Source organism: Heloderma suspectum, chromosome 6 (assembly GCF_057233095.1).
Source record: "Heloderma suspectum isolate Gila_16-S chromosome 6, 16-S_ref, whole genome shotgun sequence".
NCBI classification, from domain to species: Eukaryota; Metazoa; Chordata; class Lepidosauria; order Squamata; family Helodermatidae; genus Heloderma; species Heloderma suspectum.
The window spans coordinates 91,312,475-91,340,396 of NC_139463.1; the positions used below are offsets into that span (position 1 = coordinate 91,312,475).

Sequence of the window (27,922 nt, forward strand, 5' to 3'; positions counted from 1 at the left end):
GCACTCCCCCCCGCCACCCCGTGAAATTTTCCCAGGACGGACCCGACCCGACGTTGGCTGGTCCAGTCCATCCGCTGCCTCGGTCTGCAGCTGCAAATGGCTGCCCTGGTCTGCGGCCGCCATTTGCCTCCCTACTTTAGCTGTGATAGGCTACATAAGTATTTATGTAGCCTATGATGGCAAAGAGCAGGGATGCAAATGGCATCCGCTATGCCATTTGCATCGCTACTCTTTGCCATCATAGGCTATGTAAATATATACGTAGCCTATCATGGCTAACGCAGGGACGCAAATGGCGCCCGCTATGCCGGATGCCATTTGTGGCTGCAGCCCAGCAGCGGATGGAAGTCTGGCTGCGGGCAGGCCCCACCAGCAGCTCTGCGGACTAGCCGCAGAGTGGAGCCGGCCAGGGAGGATTCCGAGAGGAGGGGCGGATTGCCTCCCCCCCCCCAGTGGATGCCCCCACCCAGAACAGGGTAAGTAATCCTCCCATCCCTATTCCAGGAATGAATATTACCACTCATTGCCTCTGGAAGCACTAAACTGTTGTTCTGCAAGTGGTAGGAGCCACTTTCAGGCCAGTATTAGTGGGGCTGGCAGTGCACGTACCAGAATTGGTGGCCAACTCTACTAGCAGATGGGCAGCATTGGATTCTGCCCATGGATTCCAACCAGCCCTACATTGCTCACTGTTTTTACTAGGGATGAATGGACTCACCTTCATTTGGGTAGTGCAGGAGCTCGCCAAGCTGCCACCCCCACTCATGTGGCCCAGACCAACTCGGCAAGCCTCCCTGCTTGCCCCACCCCTGACCACTGAGCCATGCGAGCCACCCCTCCTCTGTATGACTAGGACTCTGGCAGTCAAGTCCTTGTATGCACAAGGGCTTTATGCACACAAGGGCTTGACTGTTGGGGTCCTCAGCACCACGTGCACCCAAGGAGGAGATGACTAGAGCAGATGGGTTGCACGTGGAATCAAAGCCTCATCCTGTTAAGGGCTTGGCAGCCAGAGGGGGCAGGATGAGTCCTTGGTGCTGCATGTGCCCCAACCACTCTTGCCATCTAGCCATCCTTGCAAGGAGGAGATGGCTAGAGCGGTTGAGCACATGTGTTGATGACAACTCCGGGTTGCTCCCAACCACTTGCCAAGCTCTGGGGCCATCAGCAACCAGATCCACCAGTACCCCATGGTCTGGTAAAGGGGGGCATGGATCCAGGCATGGAGCTGTCCACCAGCTTCCCAGACCCAGCTGGTCACTCATGACATCCCTAGGTTTTAGCCACTTGCTTTCAAGGAACAGAGTTCTTGGTGGGCTAAAGGCATGGCACACTGGTGTGAGGTCAGCCTCTTTCTCCTTCATCCAACAATATATATATGAACTCAGGTCCCATGGTTTCTACCACACCATAGGGGTTCTGCTAGGGAAAGTGAGGTTACATTTGGAAGCACCAGTGTGGATATATCCTACTTCACCACTATATTTGAGTGGAAGAGTGTGAGTGGCAGAGTGATGGCATATGTGGATGGTATTGGTTGTCAGTTGTATACTTGTAACATGGAATAGTAGCTTAAGTTCCATAGACTCCATGTGTCTATTTCAGTGACTAGACAAATCTGGGGCTTAGGCCCACCGCTCTGCCCCTGACAGCCTTCCTGCTCCAGGGTAGTGGTGAAGCTCTAACTAGCCACATCATAGAATACCAGTATGTATGTATGTATGTATGTACATTATTTACTGTATATACCACACCACATCAAAGATTTTGGAACAGTGAACAACAAGATAAAATAATAAAACCCCATAATTAAACAATTAAAACATTTTAAACGAACAGATTCTGAACTTAATAAACTGCAGCTGGTGACTCAGGAAAGTCCTCTTGAAATGACAATGTCTTCAGGAGGTGCCGGAAACAACACAACATTGGCGCCTGCCTGACCTCCAAAGGCAGGGAATTCCACCGGAAGAGGGCCACCATGCTGAAGGATCTTTTCCTGGTAGACTCTAACTGGGTCATAGGTCCATATGGAACCACCAGCAGCAAGTCCTCTGATGACCTTGGTGACTAGGCAGGTTGGTGAAGAAGAAGGCACTTTCTCGGGTATCCTGGTCCCAAGTTGTTTAGGGCTTTGCACACTAGAACTAATACCTTAAACATGGCCTGGTAGCAAATAAGTAGCCAGTGCAGTTCCCTCAGGAAAGGAGTTACATGCTGAAAAGGGGCAGCTCCTAACAACAGCTGAGCTTCTGCATTCTTCACTAGCTCCAGCAGCTGGACCAGCATCAAGGGTAGCCCAACATAGAGAGCATTGCAGTAATCCAGTCTTGAGGTTATTAATACCTGTACCACTGTGGCCAAGCTATCCCTGTCCAAGATTGGCCATAGCTGGTGAACCAGCCGAAGCTGGTAAAATACACTCCAAGCTGCCATGGTCAAATAGGGCCTCCAGCGACAGTGATGGATCTAGGAGAACCCCCAAACTGCAGACCTGATCTTTCAGAGGGAGTGCAACCCCATCCAGAAATGTCAATGAGCCTATTTCCCAGACTTGGGAACCACTCACCCACAGCGCTTTCATCTTGCCAGGATTCAGCTTCAGTTTACTGGTCCTCATCCAGCCCATTGCTGAGTTCAGACACCAGTCTGGGACTTACACAGCCTCTCCTGATTCAGATATCACAGGGAGGTAGAGCTGTCTGTCATCAGCATACTGATGGCACTTGGCTCCAAATCCCCTAATGAACACTTCCAGCAGCTTCATATAGATTAGGGATGGACGAAAGGGACTTACCTGGTCCTGCAGCTTGCTTTGCGGTGGGGGGGAGGTGCTTCGCTTCTCCCCCCGAAGTTCAGGCAAGGGGTGGGAGGCGCCCCGCCTCGCCAAGCCAAAATTCAGGCCAGGAGGGAGGTGCCCCATCCCTCGCCACCGAAATTCAGGCCGGGGAGAAGCGCCCCAGCTCCCCGGCTGCGAAAACAAAAAGTAAAGTAAAAAAACAACACACACCTGGAGACTGGCATTTCCTCTACATTTCAATTTGTGGGTGGGAAATGTAAGTTCCATAAGCAAGGTCTATATGATGGTTGAATGAAAATCTCCCTTGTTCCCCATCCCCATTACCCAATTCACTCTCCTTTTTGCAGGTGGTAAAAGGGAGGGATTAATACTGGATTTATTTCCCAGATAATGGGGGGAAATCTGCACACTGCCTCCAGCATGCTCCATACTTCCACTTTGGATTTAACAACCTACAATTGCTCCATTCATAGGTTGTTATTCTGACATGTGAACCCAGACACTCCAGGTTGTTTAGGGTTCAAATAACACAGAATTAACCTACACTTTGTTGTTGGGTTAATTTTGGGTTGTTTAATCCCTAAACAACCTGGAGTGTCCTGACTGGACATTGTGCTAACAATCTATGAATGAGGAAATTGTAGGTTGTTAATTGAAAGCAGAACTGAGGAGTGTGATGGAAGCAACATGCTCACCCGCTCCTGCTCATGCCCTGAAATTCTGGAGTTAAATAACCTGAGATTGTGCTTTACATGGGGACTGGGTCTATTTCTGAGGAATTCTGGGCAGAGAAATTGGAAGCTGCATGCTATTGAGTGCTGACAAGAACTTCACCCTGTCTGGTGCTTTAAAAGAAAGCACTTTTTTCTGGTTTGTTTTTAAACTCACTCAAACAGAAGAGACAGGTACAAAGAGAAAGCCCCAATGCAAATGAATCTTCCTGACTGAACAGAATCTAAGCTCATTTTGAGTTGAAAATTGTGGCTCAACACTCAGGTATACACATATCTGTTTGTATATATCTATACCAATATGGTGAAAATAAGGGAACGCTATTTGCGTTGCCCTTATTTTCGCTGTAGTCTACGTAAATCTTTACGTAGACTAGACGTGACAAACTAAGGAACGCAAATGGCGGTACCCATGGGCCGTCGCCATTTGCGTACGCATTTTTTTTTCCAAAGTCACCCGTGATAGGCTACGTGACGATTTATGTAGCCTATCATGGCTGACTTTGGAAATCTAGCCGTGATAGGCTACGTAAATCGTCACGTAGCCTATCACGGGTGTTTGTTTTTTACTTACTTTTTTATTTTGTAATGGCGGCGGCCGCAGCCGCTCGGGAGACCGGGTGCCACCCCCGCCCCCCACGAAACGTTGCCAAACTGCCGCCGGGACCCACCGCTGAGAGGGACATTCGCTGAAGGTAAGTCCCATCCCGGGGAGGGCGGGGGGCCGGCGGAAAATTTCCCCAACACTTTCAGGGGGCTGAATGCCTCAGCGCTTGGCCTCCCAAAGATTCGGGGAGAAATTCTCCACCATCCCTACCCCATGGGCGCTGCCATTTGCGTACGCGCATTTTTTAAAAAAATCAGCCATGATAGGCTACGTAAACATTTACGTAGCCTATCATGGCTGACTGTAGGGACACAAACGGCGGCGGCTATGGCCGCCGCCATTTGCATCCCTGCTAGCCAGCGACGGGATGTCAGGCCGCTGGCGGAGCCAGCCAGCGGCTCCGCAGAATCCCTGCAGAGCGGAGCCGGCCGGCCAGGATTCCGGGGGAGAGGGACGGAACGCCTCCCCCCCAGCATCAGCATAATCTGTGAACAGGTAAGTGACTTTCGTACATCCCTACTAGGTAGGGATGTATGAAACTCACCTTTTTGTGGAATCTTTCATGGTGGGGGGGATGGGGGGGAGGTGATCTGGTCCTCCCCCCCGGAATCCTCAACAGCTGGCTCCGCTCTGCGGATTTCCGGCCATGGACGGGCTGCTGCGGACGCAAATGGCGGTTGCCGTAGTGGCCACCATTTGCATCCAGCCAGGCAGCCGTGATAGGCTACGTAAGAATTTACGTTCTCTATTTTTCGCCAATTTATCTTACGTAAATATTTATGTAAGCTAGAACGGCGAAAAATAAAGGAACACAAATACCGCCCACTACGCTATTTGCGTTCCCCTGTTTTGCCATTTTATCTTACATAAATATTTATGTTAGATAAATCGGCAAAAAATAGGGAACGCAAATGGCAGCTGCCGTAGCCACCGCCATTAGCGTATGCTGGGTTTTTTGGGGGGTGGGTAGCCATGATAGGCTACATAAATTCTTACGTAGGCTATCATGGCTGCAAGGATGGCAATGGAGGCAGCAGCAGCCCAGCCGCGGCTGGCCAGGAGACCAGCCGCCAGAGCCGCTGCCGCCGGAGCCGCCGCTGCTGCCGCTGAATCTGCTGCATCTGCCCCAGGTAAGTGCTGTCCCTGGTGGATTCCACGGGGGGACGGGGGGCAGGAGGCCGTTCCGCCACAGATTCTAAAGAATCCGGCCTCACTGGAATCCGTGGTGGAATTCTCTGCCATCCCTACCCATGGGTAGGACTGGAACCACTGGAACACATTGCCTCTGATATCCATCCCACAGAGTCAATCCAGGATGATACCATGGTCGATGTTATCAAAAGCCAATGAGAAGTCAAGCAGAATTAACAGGCTTGCACTCCCCTCCCCCTGTCCCTCTCTCGATAAGGTCAGGGTGATCAAGGCTGATTCAGTCCCTTAACCAGATCAAAACCCAGACTGGAATATGTCTAGATAATCAGTATCCTGCAAGAGTGCCTTCAGGTACCATACCATAAGCATATTATGAATGGAGAAAGGGAGTTACTGTAACTCGCAGCAGTATAGGCAGGGCCAAAAAGGTGCTCAAATTCAATACCAGTCTAGCAAGATAGACTGCCACCACTGCTTACATCCAACTCAGCCTGAGCCAGGGGACTCTCAGACATTTCAGGACCCCCTAAGGGGTCCAATAATAAGGGCCTAAGCCAACTCCTTTTATTAAAAAGCTGTAGTTCTAAAACTTCAAACAGTAGCAGTAACCTAGAGGAGGATTTTGGAATTAGTGACAAGCCAACTGTCAAGGGCTCCTTGGGGGCCTCTCTCAGTCTAATCCAGTAGCCAAGTTTCCACAGACAAATGGATTATTTTCAAAGCTTTATTCCTCTTTTACAACTTAACAACTCTACTGTTAGCAACTAGATATGAGCAGCAGAGTACCTATGCCCTACGTTGGAACAGTTGGTCCCCGTTTGAAAGGGGATTACTGGCAGACCCCTGAACTTAAGGACTAGGGAGAGTCCCTTCCTTTTTCCCTTGGATCCTCTGGGCTCAGCCGTTGTTTGCGTGCCAATAGGGCACTACGCCTCCTTTCCAAGCCCTCCATTTGGCGCTGCTCTCTGCGTCGGCGTCTCGCGTCCATCAAGTTTGCTTCCCGCACTCTGTCACTCCCAGGACTGCTATCTAAGCTAGGAATGCTGGTGGGAGGAATCTCCGTCAGCTGTTGGCCCTGGGAAAGAGGAGCGCGCTCCTCTCCAAGGAGCGACTGCTCTTCCTCAGAATCAGAACTACTCTGGGATTCTATGGCCTCAGTGTCCACCCTGACAGCCACCTGGAATAAAACACACAAGCCAACTAAGATAGGTGGTAAATTTATTCACAAAGGGAAACAAAAAACATATGAGAGAACCAAAGTAATATTTGGTAACTATACTTATAGGGTAAAACAGCAAAACTGACTAAGCCTGTCTATACATACCAGAGACATGGGTCTTTCATAAAGCAGGACCTCAGAAAGTCAATAACTCATACAGATGAAGACTATTGAAGGCCAAATAAAAAGCAAGGGCAGCTGTAGTCCCACCCCTAGTTTTATGCCCCAATCCCTTAGCAAACCTTAAGTGATCTCTATTAGCCAATCATAAACTGGCTGAAAACAGTTCTTCCCAGGTTTTTGGGTGGAGGGAGGAGCAAGATGTTCCTACAAAAACCCAGCTGAGATCATTTGGCCCAATTAGTTAGAGTTCTGCTTTGGCCTCAAAGCCAGAGTTTTCTTAAAAGCATCATTCAACTATTAAAATGCAAAAGATCTGTAATGGACAGATTTGCTGGCAGACCTATAGCTGACATATTAGGCTAGTCAGATTAGGTCTATGAAGCATTTGTGGTTCACAGATACCAGAGGTTATGCAAAATCTATGTACGGTACATGGTGGGACAAGGCGGTGATACCAGATTCAAGGCCATCCCTAACATTAGGTAGAATCACTGCAACATATGCTGGGAGGGGGTAAGGAGTTAGTGTGTCATCCAGCTGCCCTGATAGCACCAATCAGCTACCATCCTCAAACTGGTGGATGCCATTTCCAGTGGCAGTGTTGAAGTTAAATTGCAACTGTTGGTGTGGTCAGCTTCTGTACATGGAGTGGGTTGTTCGCCATCTTGGCCTTCAACTTAGGCAGGAAACATGTGTTAGACTGGTTTTGAGATCAAGCATGGATTCCCCAGCTTCTGATGTACCTCCTTACAGTACCTGAATACAGGTCAGTACACTTTATTGTAATGCACAAGCTGATTTCCACACCACAAAAGAGACTGGCATTTCCTCTACATTTCAATTTGTGGGTGGGAAATGTAAGTTCCATAAGCAAGGTCTATATGATGGTTGAATGAAAATCTCCCTTGTTCCCCATCCCCATTACCCAATTCACTCTCCTTTTTGCAGGTGGTAAAAGGGAGGGATTAATACTGGATTTATTTCCCAGATAATGGGGGGAAATCTGCACACTGCCTCCAGCATGCTCCATACTTCCACTTTGGATTTAACAACCTACAATTGCTCCATTCATAGGTTGTTATTCTGACATGTGAACCCAGACACTCCAGGTTGTTTAGGGTTCAAATAACACAGAATTAACCTACACTTTGTTGTTGGGTTAATTTTGGGTTGTTTAATCCCTAAACAACCTGGAGTGTCCTGACTGGACATTGTGCTAACAATCTATGAATGAGGAAATTGTAGGTTGTTAATTGAAAGCAGAACTGAGGAGTGTGATGGAAGCAACATGCTCACCCGCTCCTGCTCATGCCCTGAAATTCTGGAGTTAAATAACCTGAGATTGTGCTTTACATGGGGACTGGGTCTATTTCTGAGGAATTCTGGGCAGAGAAATTGGAAGCTGCATGCTATTGAGTGCTGACAAGAACTTCACCCTGTCTGGTGCTTTAAAAGAAAGCACTTTTTTCTGGTTTGTTTTTAAACTCACTCAAACAGAAGAGACAGGTACAAAGAGAAAGCCCCAATGCAAATGAATCTTCCTGACTGAACAGAATCTAAGCTCATTTTGAGTTGAAAATTGTGGCTCAACACTCAGGTATACACATATCTGTTTGTATATATCTATACCAATAATATTATATATATATATATATATATATATATACACACACACACACACACACACACATACACACACACACACACACAGTCGGGAGGTAGATGGTCATCCCTTTTTGATTGCCTTCCCATTGACCCATTCTCATGATTATATTATAGTCAGCAGTATGTAAATGCCACAAATAAAATAAGGAAGCAAAAGCTGAGTGTAGCCAGATGTGTACCCTGGATTTTAGTAGGAGTGCACGAAAGCCACTTACCTGGTCTCGCAGCTTGCTTCGCAGTGGGGGGGGGAGGCGCTTCACTGCTCCCCCCGAAGTTCATGCCAGGGGGGAGGCTTCCCGCCTCGCCCAGCCGAAATTCAGGCCGGGGGGGAGGCTTCCCGCCTCACCCGGCCGAAATTCAGGCTGGGGAGGAGGCGCCTCGCCTCGCCCGGCCGCGAAATAAAAAGTTTTTTTTAAAAAAAAACCGCCCCCGTGATAGGCTACGTGACGATTAACGTAGCCTATCACGGCTAGATCTGCAAAGTCAGCCGTGATAGGCTACGTTAATCGTCACGTAGCCTATCACGGGTGACTTAAAAAAAAAAATAGCGCATACGCAAATGGCGGCCCCCATAGGCAGCCGCCATTCTCGTTCGTTATTTGGTCGCTGTAGGCTACGTAAATCTTTACGTAGACTACGGCGAAAATAAGGGCAACGCAAATAGCGTTGCCCTTATTTTCGCCGTAGTCTACGTAATCTTTACGTAGACTACAGCGACCAAATAAGGAATGTGAATGGCGGATCCCTATGGGGCCCGCCATTAGCCGTACGTGCTTTTTTTTTTTTTTTTAAGTCACCCGTGATAGGCTACGTGATGATTAATGTAGCCTGTCACGGCTGACTTTGCAGATCTAGCCGTGATAGGCTACGTTAATCGTCACGTAGCCTATCACAGGGGCGTTTTTGTTTTTGTTTTACTTTTATTGGAATGGCGGCAGCTGGTCGAAAGACCAGCTGCCGCCTCTGCCCCTGTTGAAGACCTGACAAACTGCCGCCAGGACCCGCCGCCGGGCGGGACATTTGGGAAAGGTAAGTCCCGTCCCGGGTGGGGGGTGCGGGGGGGGTGCAGAGAATTTCTCCCCGAAACTACTTCGGGGGGCCGAACATGTTGGCACTCAGCCCCCCGAAGTTTCGGGGAGAAATTCTCCCCCATCCCTAGATTTTAGGAAAGCCAGTTTCAATAAACTCAGAACAATGATAAGTAAGGTCCCATGGCGAGTGACTCTAATGAGAAAAGCAGTCCAAGACAGATGAGAGTTTTTTAAAAAGGAAATTCTAAAGGCACAATTATGAACAATTCCAACAAGAAAAAAAGGTGGAAACAATGGAAGAAGCCAATGTGGCTGCACAAATGTAAGAGCCAGTGTGGTGTAGTGGCTAGAGTGTTGGACTGGGAGCCAGGGGATCTGGGTTCTAGTCCCCACTCAGCCATGGAAGCTCACTGGGTGACTTTGGGCCAGTCACTGACTCTCAGCCCAACCTACCTCACAGGGTTGTTGTTGTGAGGCTAAAATGGAGAGGAGGAGGAGGATGTAAACCACCTTGGGTTCCTTGCAAGAGGAAAAAAAGGTGGGATATAAATGTAATAAATAAATAAATAAATAAATAAATAAATAAATAAATAGAGATGACCTGAAAATGAAAAAGACCCTCAGGTCAGAAGGTGTCCAATATACTACTGGCAAAGAGCAGAGGGTATTTCTAAGTAGCGCCAGAAAGAATGAAGCGGCTGGGCCAAAGCCAAAAGGACACTCAGCTGTGGATGTGTCTGGTGGTGAAAAGAAAATCCGATGCTGTAAAGAACAATATTGTTTAGGAACCTGGAATGTCAGATCAATGAATCAAGGAAAGCTGGAGGTGGTCAAACATGAGATGGCAAGATTGAACATCAACATCTTGGGAATCAGCGAACTAAAATGGACAGGCATGGGCGAATTTAATTCAGGTGACCATCGTATCTACTACTGTGGGCAAGAATCCCTTAGAAGAAATGGAGTAGCACTCATAGTCAACAAAAGGGTGGGAAAAGCAGTACTAGGGTACAATCTTAAAAACGATAGAATGATCTCAGTACGAATCCAAGGAAAACCATTCAGCATCACAGTAATTCAAGTCTATGCTCCAACCACTGATGCTGAAGAAGCTGAGGTTGTTCGGTTCTATGAAGACCTACAACACCTTCTAGAACTAACACCAAAAAAAGATGTCCTCTTCATCATAGGGGATTGGAATGCTAAAGTAGGAAATCAAGAAATCACCAGGATAACAGGCAGGCATGGCCTGGGTGTACAAAATAAAGCAGGACAAAAGCTAATAGAGTTTTGCCAAGAGAACACGCTGATCATAGCAAACACTCTTTTCCAACAGCACAAGAGACGACTCTACACATGGACATCACCAGATGGTCAATATCGAAATCAGATTGATTATGTCCTTTGCAGTCAATGATGGAGAAGCTCTATACAGTCAGTCAAAACAAGACCTTTAGCTGACTGTGGCTCAGATTATGAGCATCTTGTTGCAAAATTTCAGCTTAAATTGAAGAACATAGGGAAAACCACTAAACCATTCAGGTATGACCTAAATCATATCCCTTATGAATATAGAGTGGAGGTGAGGAATAGATTTCAGGGATTAGACCTGATAGACAGAGTGCCTGAGGAACTATGGACGGAGGTCTGTAACATTGTTCAGGAGGCAGCAACAAAATCCATCCCAAAGAAAAAGAAATGCAAGAAAGCCAAGTGGCTGTCTGATGAGGGTTTACAAGTAGCTGACGAAAGAAGAGAAGCAAAAAACAAGGGAGAAAGGGGAAGAGATATCCAAATGAATGCAGAGTTCCAGAGAATAGCAAGGAGAGACAAGAAGGCCTTCTTAAATGAACAATGCAAAGAAATCGAGGAAAACAATAGAATGGGAAAGACTAGAGATCTTGTCAAGACAATCAGAGATCTCAAGGGAACGTTTTGGGCAAAGATGGGCATGATAAAGGACAAAGAAGGCAGGGACCTAACAGAAGCAGGTGAGATTAAGAAGAGGTGGCAAGAGTACACAGAAGAACTATACAGGAAAGATCTGAATGTCCCTGATAGCCATGATAGTGTGGTCACTGAACTTGAGCCGGACATCCTCAACAGTGAAGTCAAGTGGGCTTTAGGAAGCATTAGTAACAACAAAGCTAGCGGAGATGACAGTATTCCAGCTGAGCTATTTAAAATCCTAAAAGATGATGCTGTTAAAGTGCTGCACTCAATATGCCAACAAATGTGGAACACTCAACAGTGGCCACAAGACTGGAAAAGGACAGTTTACCTTCCAATTCCAAAGAAGGGCAACGCCAAAGAGTGTTCAAACTACCGCACAATTGCGCTCATTTCACATGCCAGCAAGGTGAAGCTCAAAATCATACAAGCTAGGCTTCAGCAGTATGCGAACCGAGAACTATCGAAAGTACAAGCGGGCTTTCGAAGAGGCAGAGGAACTAGAGATCAAATCGCCAATGTTCGCTGCATCATGGAGAAAGCAAGAGAATTCCAGAAAAACATCTATTTCTGCTTCATTGACTATGCTAAAGCCTTTGATTGTGTGGATCACAACAAACTGTGGCAAATTCTTAAAGTGATGGGAGTACCAGACCACCTTACCTGTCTCCTGAGAAACCTGTACGAGGGTCAAGAAGCAACAGTAAGAACCAGACATGGAACAACCGATTGGTTCCAAATTGGGAAAGGAGTACGACAAGGCTGTATATTGACACCCTGCTTATTTAACTTATATGCAGAGTACATCATGAGAAACACCGGGTTGGATGAATCACAGATCGGAATTAAGATTGCGGGGAGAATTATCAACAACCTCAGATACGCAGATGATACCACACTAATGGCAGAAAGAGAACAGGATCTCAAGAGCCTCTTGTTGAGGGTGAAAGAGGAGAGTGCAAAAGCTGGTTTGAAACTTAACATTAAAAAAACTAACATCATGGAATCTGGCCCCATCACTTCCTGGCATATAGAAAGGGAAGAAATGGAAGCAGTGACAGATTTTACTTTCTTGGGCTCCAAGATCACCGCAGACGGTGACTGTAGCCATGAAATTAAAAGACACTTGCTCCTTGGGAGGAAAGCTATGGCAAAGCTAGACAGCATAGTAAGAAGCACGGACATCACCTTGCCGACAAAGGTCCGTCTAATCAAAGCTATGGTTTTCCTAGGGGTGAACGAATGTCACTTACCTTTTCTCGCAGCTTTTTCGCGGTGGGGGGGAGCGCTTCGCTGCTCCCCCCGCAAAGTTCAGGCCGGGGGGGGGAGGCTTCCCGCCTCGCCCGGCTGAAATTCAGGCCGGGGAGGAGGCTTCCCGCCTCGCCCGGCTGCGAACACGAAAGTAAAAAAAAAACAAAAAACCGCCCCTGATAGGCTACGTGACGATTCACGTAGCCTATCACGGCTAGATCTGGAAAGTCAGCCGTAATAGGCTACGTGAATCGTCACGTAGCCTATCAAGGGTGACTTAAAAAAAAAAAAGCGCGTACGCGAATGGCGGCCCCCATAGGGAGCCGCCATTCGCGTTCCTTATTTAGTTGCTGTAGTCTACGTCAATGTTTACGTAGACTACGGCGAAAATAAGGGCAACGCAAATAGCGTTGCCCTTATTTTCGCCGTAGTCTATGTAAGCATTGACGTAGACTACAGCGACCAAATAAGGAAGGGGAATGGCGGCTCCCTATGGGGGCCGCCATTATCCGTACACACTTTTTTTTTTTCAAAGTCACCCATGATAGGCTACGTGACGATTCACGTAGCCTATTACGGCTGACTTTGCAAATCTTGCCGTGATAGGCTACGTGAATCATCACGTAGCCTATCAGGGGATTTTTTTTTTTTTCTTTTTCTTTCATTGCAATGGCGGGGGCGGCAGCCGGTCAAAAGACCGGCTGCGGCTCCCGCCCCGCTCAAACACCGGACGAACCGCCAGCCGGACCCGCCGCCGGGCGGGACATTCAGGGAAGGTAAGTCCTGTCCCGGGGGGGGCAGGGGGGGCGGAGGATTTCTCCCCGAAACTTGTTCGGGGGGCCGAACACGTTGGCGCTCGGCCCCCCGAAGTTTCGGGGAGAAATTCTCCGCCATCCCTAGGTTTTTCCAGTAGTAATGTGTGGCTGTGAGAGCTGGACTATAAGGAAGGCTGAGCGCTGAGGAATTTATGCTTTCAAACTGTGGTGCTGGAGAAGACTCTTATGAGTCCCCTGGACTGCAAGGAGGTCAAATCAGTCCATCCTAAAGGAAATCAACCCTGAGTGCTCATTGGAAGGACAGATCCTGAAGCTGAAGCTCAAATATTTTGGCCACCTAATGCGAAGAGAAAACTCTCTGGAAAAGACCCTGGTGCTGGGAAAGACTGAAGGCAAAAGGAGAAGGGGACGACAGAGGATGAGGTGGCTAGACAGCATCACCGATGCAATGAATATGAACTTGAGCCAGTCCAGGAGATAGCGCAGGACAGGAAGGCCTGGCATGCTATGGTCTATGGGGTCACGAAGAGTCGGACACGACTGAACGACTGAACAACAAATCGCTTTCTTCTCATCCATGTTGGAACAAATGATAATGCCAAGTGGAGCTGTGAAGAAACCATGTCAGACTTTGAAGCTTTGGGAAGGAAACTCGAGAACTTTGATTTGAGAACTTTGAGAACCAGATAATTTTCCTTTCCATCCTTCCAGTAGTTAGAAAAGGGATAGAAAAGGAAAGAAAAATATTCCGGGTGAATGACTGGCTACTAAGGTGGTGCCAATGAGCGAGATTTGGAGTCTGGGACCACGGGCTATATTTCCTGGAAGATGGACTGTTGGCAAGGGATGGGTTGCACCTCACAAAGGCTGGGAAGAATGTGTTTGTCCACAGCATGAAGAACTTTATCAGGAGGGCTTTAAACTGAATCCTACAGGGAATTCACTTACCGCAGCCGCCGCCGCCGCACTGCCGCCGCACCTCCGCCAGAGCTGCCGCCACCAGGAAGATTTGCCCAAGGTAAGTCCCATCCCGGGGTGGGTTGGGGGGGCAGACCGTTTTGCCACCGATTTCGGGGGGCCGAATGCGCTGGCATTCGGCCTCCCCAAGATTTGTGGAGAAATTCTCTGACATCCCTATTGAAGAGAGACTGAAAGAACTGGTCACGTTTAACCTTGAGAAGAGAAGACTGAGGGGAGATATGATAGCACTCTTCAAGTAGTTAAAAAGTTGTCACAGAGAGGAAGGCCAGGATCAGGATCTGTTCTCAATCATCCCAGAGTGCAGGACATGGAAGAATGGGCTCAGGTGACTGGAAACCAGATTATGGCTGAACATCAGGAAAAACTTCCTGACTGTCAGAGCAATATGACAATGGAACCAATTACCAAGGGTGGTAGTGGGCTCTCCCACACTGGAGGCATTCAGATGAAGCTGGACAGCCATCTGTCAGGGATGCTCTGACTTGACTCCTGCATTGAGCAGGGGGTTGGACTTGATGGTCTGGTAAGCCCCTTCCAACCCTACTATTCTATGATTCTATGAAACACACTTCAGTGGAAAACTCTTGACCTGTAGATTCCCTGAATAATAATGGTTTTCACTATAATTCAAAGTAGTGAGTTTGTATATGTCCATTAATGTGTTGTTTTTAAGCATAAGGCTATCATTGATAACAATGTACTATAACGTTTCTCCCCCCCAAGAAATTACAAACACACACCCCCCCTTAATATTAATTCAAAATCCGTGCCCAGTCCCTCCCCCAACTCAAACAGTTTCAGGATTCTTCTTCTCCCTTTATTTTCTGTTTCTGTTCCGGGATAATATATTAATTCATCCTGTTTCATTCCTGTATTGTCTTCTTCTTTTCATGGGTCCCATAGATCTCTGTAGGCTTCCACCAAGGTTGTTCCATTTTACTCTTTTTTTCATACAAATTCTACATATTTGTGCCAATCCTTCTTGAAAGTGTCTCTTTTCTTTATTCCTCTGTGGACTCTTAGTTTCTCTGTAAACTTTTGATTTATTGCTATGTCCCAGATTTTCTTTTTCTTCATAGATAATGTTAGCATCCAGGCTGTCTTCCAATTACTTACAAATAATTGCCTTGCAGCTATCAACAAGAAACCAATGAATGGGTTTTTTCCCCTCTAATCTCTCTATTTTCTTTTACAAACATATATAATAAAGCTAATTCTGATGTTTTACAAATCTCTTGATCAGTAAATCTTTCCATTTCTTGAAATACCTTGTCCCAGAATTTTCTAACCCACCTACATCCCTACCACATATGTATTTGTGTACCATTAATTCCTCATCCTCTCCGACACAAAGGCGATAGATTCTTATTCACTTCTGCTAACTTCACTGGTGTCAAATACCACTTATGTAATCCACCTTCTTTTATTTTGGTGAATATTGCTTGAAAAGGAAATCCATCTAAAATTTGCTTCCAGTCATCTTCGTCTGTCTCATCAATATCCCTTTCCCATATTTACTTTATTGTTACATTGCCTGCCCCCATCTCCTTTTTTATCAAAATTTTATATATTTGGGTTGTTATACCTTTTTCTCCTAACTGATAATTATCTACATTTTCCCCATTCTGTTAAATCTCTTGTACTGTGCCTTGTTACCCTTCTTATTCCTATAGAGTTACTGATTTTCATCCATACTAACCATGACATTCCCATATGTTGTACACAATTATTCCATATTTCTTGTGTTATAGGATTCTGCTGTTCATAGAAATTTCTCGTTTGGCTTACTCTTATTTCTTTCAACTTATTTTTCCCTCTGCTTTCCCTTTTATATCAAACTCTGGATGCGCCCAAATTGGTATTAATGGAGAAACCCCTGGCATTAGTTTCTCTTTCCTGAAGTTCCATACTTTTAATAATCCTTTTTATTGTACTTCCGTTACTTCTTATTTGTTGTTTTATATACTTTTTAATATAAAACATATTTTGTAATTCCTCTTCCTTTAATCGCATCAATTCCCTTTCTATTTCTATCCAATTTACCCTCACCCCCCTTCCTTCATTATTGTTAACATATGTCTGAATTGGTGTGCATCATAATACATTTTTAAGGGCGGCATACCCCATCCTCCTTCTTGTATACATCTGTATCTGGACACCTTTGCTGTTTGTAACCTTTTAGTCTTATAAATACATGTTTCTATGTTGGTTTGCCATGTTTTAAACCTTTTAAATGGAATTTCTTGTGGAAGCACATTAAAAAGTTAAGTAAATATTGGCAGTACTATCATTTTTATAGTCATAATCTGATCAGAAAGTGTTAAATTTATCTTTTCCCATCTGGCTATATCATTCTTTATTTCCTTCCATAGCTTCCTATAATTTGGTTTCAGCACAACACATTCTTCTGTCTTTTAGGGACTTCAACTCCTAAATATCTGAACGCTTTTCTTACTAAGGGAATACCTGTCATTTTTAAAATTTCTATTTGTTCCCATGATCCTTTATTCAGGCACATCAAATCAGATTTCTTTGCATTTACTTTTAGTCCTGCCACCTGTGGAAATTATGTTAATTAGCTTCCCTTTTCTGAATTTCCTAATGCAAATAAAATGTCATCTGCATATAGGTTTAATTTAAATTCTCTCTTGCCTATGGATATCCCTTTAATATCTTTATTTCCCCTGATTCTATCAGCCAGAAACTCAATTACCATTGCAAGCAAAAGTGGTGAAAGGGGGCACCCCTACCACATTCCTGAATCGAGCCTTATTTCTTCTGTCTCTAATCCACTGTACCTTACTTTTGGTGTTGTTTGTACATATATCATCTCTATTATATGTTTAAACTTATTCCCCAAATTATACTTATTTAGCAGACTTAATATAAATTCTGGATTAACCATACTGAATGCCTTGTAAAGATCAAATGTCATGACAACTGGGATCTTTCTTGTCTTACAAATATTAATCATATTAAATACTTTCCTAATTGAATCTACAATAAAACTTTTTTTTTAAAAAAACATATTGATCTGAACCTATACAGTCATTAATAACTTCTATCAGGTGTTTTGCCCATATTTTAGCAAATATCTTATAATCCACATTCAGTAGAGCTATTGGTTTGTAGGAGACCAGGTTACATGTATCTTTTTTTAATGTGGGTATCAGTGTTATTACAGCTTGTGTCCATGTTTTTGGGAGTTAGGCACCCTCTTGTATTTCCCGATACAATTTCTTCAGTTTTGGCACCAGCACATCCACAAATGCTCTCTAAAATTCACCCGTAAACCCATCTTGGCTTGGTGATTTATTATTTTTTAATAATTTTATAATACTTTTTTTCTTTAATCTCCTCTTCTCCTATCTCATCTTCTAATAACTGTTTCTGTTCTTCTTTTAGTGGGGGTATTTCTGTTTTGTCTTGATATTCCCTAAATCTGCTTTATTTCTATCAGTTTCACTTCATAAAGATCTTTATAATAATTTTGTAACGATTTTCCTATTTCCTTTTGATCATATGTTTTAATTCTTTCTTTTGTATTCAAAGCTAAAATTCTGCTCCTCATTCTCTTTTTCTGGACTTTGTTCACCAACAATTTTGAGTGTTCTCCTGTAAACTCATAATACCTTTGCTTGACTTATAACATTTCTATCATTGTTTTATTTCTTTCTAATGCCTAGAGATGTCAGAGAATTCCGCGACGGATCTCAATGAGGCTGAATGCCAGTGCATTCGGCCCCCTGAAATCCATGGCGGAACGAAGCCCCCACCCCCCAACCCATGAAAGGTGCATGGGACGAAGTCCCTGCTGCCCCCAACCCACAAAAGGCGCATGAAACAGAGCACTTACCTGCTCCCGTCCACACTGATTTGCGAATGGTGGCCGTCCTGTGGCTGCCATTCGCTTCCTCCTCTTCATAGCCGTGATAGGCTATGTAAATACTTACATAGCCTATCACGGCTAATGCAGGGATGCCATTTGCATCCCTGCGGAGGCTGTGATAGGCTACGTAAGTATTTATGTAGCCTATCATGTCGGGGGGGGGGGAAACCCCAGCATACGCAAATGGCGGCGGCTACCGCCATTTGTGTACGCTGGTTTTTTTCCCTCCTGCCGTGATAGGCTATGTAAGTATTTAGTATACTTATGTAGCCTATCACAGCTGCAAGGATGCCAAAGGCGGCCGCAGCAGCCCGGCCGTGGCTGGCCAGGAGACCAGGTGCCACTGCCGAATCCGCCACTTCCACCACAGGTAAGTTCCGTCCCAGGGGGATTTCACAGGGGGGGGGGCAGGAGGCTGTTCCGCCACAGATTCCAGGGTGGAATTCTCTGCCATCCCTACTTCAGTCAGTATCTCAAACCAGCCCAGGTTGGTGATATCGGCAACCATGTCAAGGTTTGTGAACACTTGGACACCTTGCTTTTAAGTGGTGAACTGGCAACTCTTTGCTGTCAGGACAGAAAGGTTTCACTACCACCACTCATGGCTCTGGACTTCATCCACAACATTGTCACTGATGGCTCCACCCTTGGCAAGCAATTCCGGAAGGACGTTCACAAGCACAAGAGTGGTCTGGGCTTTTGCTTCCTTCTATGCACCCTTCAAGATGGCACAGCTCCAAGGTACAAGTCCATTTGTGTTCAAGGTGCAAGGCTCAGTTTACCATAAGATGGGCACTTTGCAGTCATATGAGCTCCAAGCTACAGCCAGCTGTACATTCTTGACACAAGTGAAGCCACTACAGGTCTCATTGAATGAGCAGAGAACAGCACACTGGACTGCAGCTTGCTGGAGTCTCTCACTAACCTGCTACTTAATGTTAACCCATACCCTAAGGAGTACCAGCATGTCAGTGAAACCCTTGAGCACAAAAATGCTGCTGCACTTAGGGATGTACGAAACTCCCCTTACCTGGTTCCGCCGGGTTCCGCTGGGGGGGGGAGGTGCTCCGTCCCTCCCCTTCGAATCCTCCCTGGGGGGGGAGGCATGGATTGCCTCCCCCCCGGAATCCTGGCCAGCCAGCTCTGCTCCGTGGGGATTCTGTGGAGCCGCCAGCCGGCTCCGCCAGCAGCCGGACATCCGGCCGCTGGCTAGCAGGGATGCAAATGGCGGCGGCCATAGCCACCGCAGTTTGCGTCCCTGTAGTCAGCTGTGATAGGCTATGTAAAGACTTACGTAGCCTATCACGTCTGGCTTAAAACAAAAAGTGCATACGCAAATGGCGGCGGCTACAGCCACCGCCATTTGTGTTCCTTATTTTTGGCCGTCTTAGTCTACGTAAATATTTATGTAGACTAAGACGGCGAAAATAAGGGGGAATGCAAATAGCTTCCACTACGCTATTTGCGTTCCCCTTATTTTCGCCGTCTTAGTCTACGTAAATATTTATGTAGACTAAAACGGCCAAAAATAAGGAACGCAAATGGCGGCGGCCATAGCCTCCACCATTTGCGTACGTGTTTTTTTTTTTTTAAGCCAGACGTGATAGGCTACGTAAGTCTTTACGTAGCCTATCACATCTTGTAAAAAAAAAAACACCTCTGATAAGACTGCAAATGGCGGTGACGGCAGCCGGTCGGAAGACCAGCCGCTGCAGCCGCCACCGGAGCCGCCGCCACCCAAAAGATCCACCCCAGGTAAGTCTCGTCCCAGGGGGGGATCTGCAGGGGGGCGGGGGGTGGCAGGCCATTCTGCCACAGATTTCGGGGGGCCGAATGCACTGGCATTCGACCTCACTGAGATCCGTGGCGGAATTCTCTGCCATCCCTAGCTGCACTTGCTGTTGCATGTACACCAATGGAAATATCTTTGTGCTTACATCATGACAGCTAAACGATGAACACTATGGCTCACTCTGGATGCTGTAACATTACCTGTGTTTCTGAAATTGCTGGTGTGTTTGTTAGCTTGGATGACTTTCCTTCAGTTGCTTGTCATCTGATAATATACCCTCATGGTGGACAGTGCTACATGATCTACTTGGAGAGTGGTGGCAACCCTTTGGTTTACCCTTTGCTTCACTTTCATGGTAAGGCTGGATAGGGTCCTGGTATGTGTAAGGATTTTTTTTTTTTGTCCTTTGGTCTTTTTTTCTTCTTTTCACTTTGTATAGAGTATATAACCTTGTTATAATACTCATAAGTATTTATGTAGCCTATCACGGCACCCCCCAAAAAAACCAACCCCCCCGACATACGCAAATGGCGGTGGCTACAGCGGCCGCCATTTGCATTCCCTATTTTTCACTCTTTTAGCCTACGTAAATATTGAGGAGGGAGTGATGCCATCAGCCCTCAAGGAGGCAGTGATAAGACTGCTTTTAAAAAAGCCCTCCATGGATCCCCAAGTTCTGAACAACTTTTGCCCAGTCTTGAATCTACCTTTTTTGGGCAAAGAGATTGAGCAGGTGGTGGCAATGCAGTTGAAGGCACACTTGGAAGAAGCCAATTATCTAGATCCATTTCAGTCGGGCTTCAGGCCTGGGCATGGGACAGAAACGGCCTCGGTCACCTTGGTGGATGATATGAGGAGGGCTCTGGATAGGGGCGAATGCTTCTTCTTTGTTCTTCTCGACCTCTCAGCGGCTTTTGATACTGTTTACCACGGTAACCCCCTGGACCGCCTGGAGGGGTTGGGCGTTGGAGACACCGTATTGTGGTGGTTCCGGTCCTTCCTCTCTGGCAGGTACCAGAGGGTAGCACTGGGAGAGGAGGTTTTGGACCCGTGGCCGCTCACTTGTGGGGTGCCACAGAGTTTCATCTTCTCACCAATGCTATTTAACATCTATATGAAGCCGCTGGGGGCTATCATCAGGAGGTTTGGGGTGTGGTGTCATCAGTATGCGGATGACATGCAGCTCTACCTCTCATTCAAATCTTCACCAAGGTTGGCCATAGAATCCCTGTCCAAATGTCTGGAGATGGTGAGTGGCTGGATGGGGAGGAATAAGCTGAAGCTGAACCCTGACAAGACCGAGGTACTTTTCATGGGAGACAAGAGGGGGTTGGGGGATGTTGACCTGGTGTTGAATGGGGTACGGTTACCCTTGAAAGACCAGGTCCGCAGCTTGGGGGTCATCTTAGACTCCCAGCTGTCAGTGGAGGCTCAGGTGTCAGCTGCTCCCATCAGTAGTACATGCCCTGGTCTCCTCTTGTTTAGGCTACTGTAATGCGCTCTACGTGGGGTTACCCTTGAAGATGGTTTGGAAGCTGCAGCTGGTACAGAATGCGGCGGCTCGCCTGATTACAGGCAGCCGCCAGCGAGATCACATCACTCCAGTGCTGAAGGAGCTGCACTGGCTACCACTTGTTTTCCAGGCCAAATTCAAGGTGTTGGTTTTGTCCTTTAAAACCCTATATGGCTCTGGCCCAGCCTATCTCAAGGATCACCTCCAGCAACACCAGATAGGCCACTCACCAAGATCAGCCTTGGATGGCCTTCTCTCTGTCCCATCAGCCAGGACAGCTAGACTGGTGAGGACGAGGGAGAGGTCTTTCTCTGTGGTGGCCCCCACTCTGTGGAACTCCCTCCCTAGGGAACTCGGCCATGCCCTCTCTTTAATGAGCTTCCACCATGCATTAAAAACATGGTTGTTCAGGCAGGCATTTGGGGTGGGCTAGGGTACTTTTAGAAATGCGATGTTTTTAATGTTGAATTTTATTGTGTAAACTGTTTTTATTGTTGTACATCGCCCAGAGTGGCTGGGTGACCGGCCAGATGGGCAATTAATTAATTAATTAATTAAATAAAGTGCACTCACTGGCAAACCTCAAGATTCAATTTGTCAGCAGACCAGAAGAAGGACATTACAGTGGCTACCCTGGAGTTTACAGCAAGAACATTTTATGTAAGGACATTTTCTAAAGATAAAAGCTGCAACACTTCGAATGTTCCAATATACATAGTTGGTTAAGTTGAATCTTTCATTAGATTTGATTTTTCTCTGTGAACTTTGTTTGTGGTTAACCAACTTGTTTGCACATACAGCAACATATCCCTGGCTGTTTTTTGTTCCCCTTTGTTCCTTTTTCTCATCATTGAATGCATTTCTCTCACTTTCCTTTTATCCACATTGGCATGTGTCTTGCTGTTCCATGAATACATTAGAAAGACTAGCCTATGTGGATTTTTTAATTATTATTTTACAATGCCACAAAGAAATCAAAATTTGAACACTGGGATTTCCTCTCCTCCTATAATTATCAGAATGACTGTGATTAATTCTGCTTCTGGTTAAAGTTCATCTGGAGACTCAGTTACCACAAGCAAAGGCAAGATGTGATGGATAGTACAAATATACCTTATAGTTCTCAAATCTAGAGCTAGTTATTAGAGAAAGGGAAGGCTCTGTCAGAGTGATCTCTGATACTTTAGGTTTTTTATTCCAGGCTTCAGAGTAGAAAGAATAGAGTGAGGAGTAAATGCCCTTTCTAAGCAGGCGAGTATAGACTTGAGCACAATCCAGGAGAGAGTGCAGGACAGGAAGGCCTAGCGTGCTGTGGTCCATGGGGTCATGAAGAGTCGGACATGACTGAACGACTGAACAACAACAACAACAAACAGGCTAGTATATCCTTCAAGACTCTTAAGAATCATACAGCAACTAGGCAAAGGTGACAACTGAAAATTTAAATCAATAATGATGGTATTAGTGCTTGTCCTGCTGATGCAGCCTCTCATGACATGCAGTACTCAAATTAAAAAGTGCACTGTTGGTGATCCTCTCCCTATTCTTCACAGATACTTTCAACCAGGTGACCTGATCATTGGTGGCTTAACTTCTCTTGTCTTCATGCCTAGAGACCCAGATAGTTTCAGTGGAAACCCCCATTATTCACTGATCAGAGAACCCCTGTAAGTATTTTTTTTCTTTTCTTGGCATAATGTATGTCAGACAAGAACATATTTTCAAGTAGGCCAGGTTTACACATCAGAATAAGCTACAGCATTTCCCAGTGCAAATGAGATCATGTTTATGTAATCCGATTCGATTTTCTTGCACTTCTGAAGGCAGCCAGTAGGAACTTCAGGTCTACGCAGTCTCTTCTTTGAGGAAGGACTTAAAATGACTGTTCATTAGTGTGAAGTTAAGGGAGAGGTCCTATATTTGGCATGACATCAGTGGATTATTTTCTAAAGTCTGCTAACTCCAGAAATTGACTGACTTCATTTAGGTATAGGAATGACAGTATTCATTCAAAGATCAAGCACTTTTTTCCAAAATAAAATAGAAATTGGAATTCTAAGCATGCAGTTTTCTTGCCAGAACATTTCTAAGACATATTTAAATATATTTGCATAGAAGGCAGTGTGATCTTTTTATTAAAATCTTAATTTTACCTTTGTCATAGTCTGTTCAGTTTTTTCTTCATACAACTTCCCTACTGGTACAGTGAGTTATTTATAATCCAGATGCATTTAATGGAGCACAACTTAGTTGCAATGATTTTGCCAGATTTTGCCAGATGCCAAATGTTGTATGATACAACATATCATTCTCATTGCAGTGTCCTGACTAAGAACTATGAACATATCTTGGCCTTGATATTTGCTGTGAAGGAGATCAATGAAAGCAACCAAATATTACCAAATGTCACCTTGGGATTCATCATCTATGACAGCTATGGTGGAAGATGGAACTATCATGCCACAATGGAACTTTTCACTGCTCTGAAGAGATTTATCCCCAACTACAAGTGTGGCATTCAGAACAATCTCATCTCAGCCGTCGGGGCACTTTACTCTGAAACCTCCCTTGACATGGCAGATATCTTGGGCATGTACAAAGTTCCACAAGTAAGATGTGTGGATATGACTTGTTTTTTTTAAATAACATATTCACACTTCCTTTGACTTTGCAGATATTTATGATAAGAAGATGTAGAAGTATATATTTAAAATATATTTATATTTAATGTATATTTGTCCATGGAGTATATAAACTCTGTTTACTACCTTAACAGAGTATATCTGTAAGATATTTTAAAAATATAAATAGTGTGAGAATAAATTCTTCAGTGAATTGAAATTCACTGAAATTTAAGGATGGTGGAGAAATCCATCACAGACTCCAATGAGGCTGGATTCTTTAGAATCCAGCCCCCCGGGAGTCCATGGAGGAACAGATTACTCCGCCCCAACATCCCCTTAAATTCTCCCCAGATGGACCCTACCTATTGCTGGCTGGTCCGGGTCCATTTGCTGCCATCCATCCACTGCCCCAGACTGCGGATGCAAATGGCGTCTGGTGTAGCAGACGCCATTTGTGTCCCTGCTCTTTTCTGTGATAGGCTATGTAAATATTTATGTAACCTATCATGAAAAGAGCAGGGACGCAAATGGCGTCAGCTATGCCATTTGCATCCCTGCTCTTTGCCGTGATAGGCTACTTAAATATTTACATAGCCTATCACTGAAAAGCCTATCACTCCGTGGAGCAGAGCCAGCTGGAGAGGATTCCCAGGGAGGAATGGATCACCTCCCCCCACCCTGCGGACTCCCAAACCATAATGGGGTATTTCATACACCCCTACTGAAATTCAATTCACTTCAGTTTCAACCCAGAACCATGTCTATCATATTGAATCTGGTCTAAAAGAAAAGTACAAATCTCTTACTTCTCTAAAATAGGATATGCTTAAGCTGGGCATGCACAGGGACATTATGTCCCATTAAAGAGAAGCAGGGAAGGCACAACATATCTCTAGTCAACCCTTCTTGAGGCAGGTTATCTCTCCATTTTCTCAAAGTTAAGCAAGGGAGAATGGATAGAAATGGCTGGGATAACTTCCTTTGAGATGAGAGAGGTGTGCACCCAGTTTAAAATGGGGGAAGGGTTCTAAACTGGGAAAAAAATAGGGTTAGAATTTTAAAATTAGAATTCTGCCACAGATTTCAGTGAGGTCAAATGCACTGGCATTTGGCCCCCTGAAATCTGTGGCGGAATGGCCTGCCTCCCACCCCCCCGTGGATCCCCCCCAGGGTGAGGCTTACCTTGGGTGGATGTTCTGGATGGCAGCAGCTCCGGCGGCAGCTCCAGCGGCAGCAGCGGCTGGTCTTTCGACTGGTTGCCATGGCTGCCATTTGCATCCAGGTCTTTGCCGTGATAGGCTACGTAAGTATTTACGTAGCCTATGATGGCAAGCCAAGCAAAAAACAAAACAAAAGGGTGTACGCAAATGGCGGCGGCTATGGTGGCCACCATTTACGTTCCCTATTTTTCACTGTTTTAGTCTATGTAAATATTTACGTAGGATATTACGGCAAAAAAAAAGGGGGAATGCAAATAGCGTAGTGGGTGCTTTTTGCGTTGCTTTTTCCCCGCCGTTTTAGCCTACTTAAATATTTATGTAAGCTATTACGGCAGGGGGAAAAAGGAACACAAATAGTGCCCACTATGCTATTTGCATTCCCCTTTTTTTAGCCGTAATAGCCTACGTAAATATTTACATAAGCTAAAATGGTAAAAAATAGGGAACAGAAATGGCGGCCGCCGTAGCCGCTTCCATTTGTGTATGCTCTTCTTTCTGTTTTTTGTTTTGCCCAGCCGTGATAGGCTATGTAAATACTTATGTAGCCTATCACGGCTGCCTGGCTGGATGCAAATGGCGGCCACTATGGCGGCCTCCATTTGCATCTGCAACAGCCCGTCTGCAGACAGAACTCCAGCTGCGGACGGGCCTGGCCAGCTGTGGAGCGGAGCTGGCTGGGCAGGATTCTGGGGGGGAGGACCAAATTGCCTTCCCCCAGTCGAGGATTCTGGGGGGGGGGATGGAGCGCCTCCCCCCCTACAGCAAACACAATCCGTGAAAAGGTAAGTGACTTTCATACATCCCTAGAAAAAATCCTATTTAGGATGCCACAATTTGCAAATATATCAGTGTTAATGCAACTTAACTAAATGTACAAAACTAAATGTTTCAATGAATTTAATTTAATATATCCTTTAAGGTTTAACTTTTCAGTGCATTCACATAAAAAAAATCTTTGTGCATATGTATTTGAGAACAACCATTACAATTTGCAAAGTGTATCAGCACACATGCAGGTCATTTAGCAAATGTTTCTTTATTTCTTTCTCTTCCCCAACCTCCCATCACCTTTCTCTAGGTAACATATGGCTCTCCTCCAGAGACAAGTGATCAGAGTGAAAGTCTTCTTTTCTACGAGATGGTTCCAAATGAAGTCTACCAATACAGTGGAATTATTCAGCTACTTTTGCACTTCAGGTGGACATGGGTTGGTATCCTTGTTAAAGAAAATATTGGAGAAAGAGTTGTGCGAATGATGATTTCAACGTTTCCTCTCCATGGCATCTGTGTTGCCTTCTTAGAAAAAATTAAGACATTTTATCTCAGTAGCCTTGTTGATGACCTAAATTGGCTGGTGGGAACATATGATGTCTGTATGAAGAGCAATGCCAATGCAGTGATAGTATATGAAAACAGTATTTTGTATTTGCGATGGTTGCTATATCTGCCCCAAATGGAAATGATGTCTATACAACTTAAAAGTAAAGTGTGGATCATGACAGCTCGAATGGAACCTGCATCATTCTTTTATCAAAGGAATTGGGATATTCAAGTCATTCATGGTGCTCTGTCCTTTGCAATTCACTCAAATGAAGTACCAGGATTCAAAACTTTTCTTCAAACTAGAAAACATTTCTTAGCAAAAGAAGATGGTTTTCTCAAGGACTTCTGGGAACAGGCATTTGACTGCATATTTCCAAATCAACTTGTTAGTGAGAAAACTGATGACACCTGTACTGGGGAGGAGAAGCTAGAGAGTGTTCCTGGTGCTTTTTTTGAAATGAGCATGACTGGCCACAGCTACAATATATATAATGCTGTCCATGCTATAGCACATGCTTTACATGACATGCAATCTCAACAGCTCACATGCAGAGCAAAAGGGAATTGGGGAGAGAGACTGAATCTTCAGGATCAACAGCCATGGCAGGTAATGCCTTGAGCAGCAGGCAAGTTTGGGACAGCGCCTTATCCTTCAGTTCAAATATAGTCTCAATATGTGTATATTTTCTTTCTTGACTAACACTTAATGAACTCACTTTCTCAGCATTCTTCCTTTCTCCACCAGATAAAAATGTCACATATGAATGTTTTTAAAATGCCATGGAGCAATAATTCCCTGCATTTTTTTTTCTGTATCACTTCTTCTGGTTTAGGAATGAGAAAGTGCATATAAGGACCAGATGATATAAGGGTAGGAGAGTATTTCTGTCATAGCTCTTGATAGTGACCATTGGCCATCTCTCATTGCCCATATATGCAAGTTGCCCTTTCCTTGTGTCTTTTGCTTTCTCTTTAATTAGAGGTTCTTTCAAAGCTTTACTTACAAAATGCAAATCAATTTCAGAGTGGAGTTCACGGTTATGACTTCTGAGAGATGTAAAGTTTATCAAAAGGTGCCTTAATTCTGGGTTTTGCACATCTTTAGAATTCCCTTATGGCTGTGTCTGCAGGGTCCTTTTCCCATTTTGGAGATGATGATCATTCTTTGAGTTTGTGAAAAAGCTTAATATTGTTTGTTTCTGACTTGTCTGTTTAAAGGCACACTTGGTTATGACCTATAAAGCCTGATACGAGTCTTAGTTTTTACTTATAATG

The 27,922-nt window shown here is 45.2% G+C and overlaps 1 protein-coding gene across 1 annotated transcript; it reads left to right on the forward strand.

The window, feature by feature from the left end:
- The first annotated feature begins 4,099 nt into the window (after positions 1 to 4,099).
- Positions 4,100 to 27,905, forward strand: LOC146341809 (vomeronasal type-2 receptor 26-like). Its single transcript, XM_084808419.1, has 5 exons — positions 4,100 to 4,226; positions 20,123 to 20,322; positions 23,034 to 23,147; positions 23,801 to 24,089; positions 26,403 to 27,905. The coding sequence occupies exons 3-5, from the start codon at positions 23,086 to 23,088 to the stop codon at positions 27,264 to 27,266; spliced, it is 1,215 nt and encodes a 404-aa protein (XP_084664545.1). The 5' UTR covers positions 4,100 to 4,226; positions 20,123 to 20,322; positions 23,034 to 23,085; the 3' UTR covers positions 27,267 to 27,905.
- Positions 27,906 to 27,922: the final 17 nt, after the last annotated feature.

Coding starts and splice junctions, on each gene's coding strand:
- LOC146341809 (XM_084808419.1), top strand. CDS start 23,086: ATGCCTAGAGACCCAGATAGTTTCAGTGGAAACCCCCATTATTCACTG. Junction 23,148..23,800: donor TCACTGATCAGAGAACCCCT/GTAAGTATTTTT, acceptor TTCTCATTGCAG/TGTCCTGACTAAGAACTATG. Junction 24,090..26,402: donor GCATGTACAAAGTTCCACAA/GTAAGATGTGTG, acceptor ACCTTTCTCTAG/GTAACATATGGCTCTCCTCC.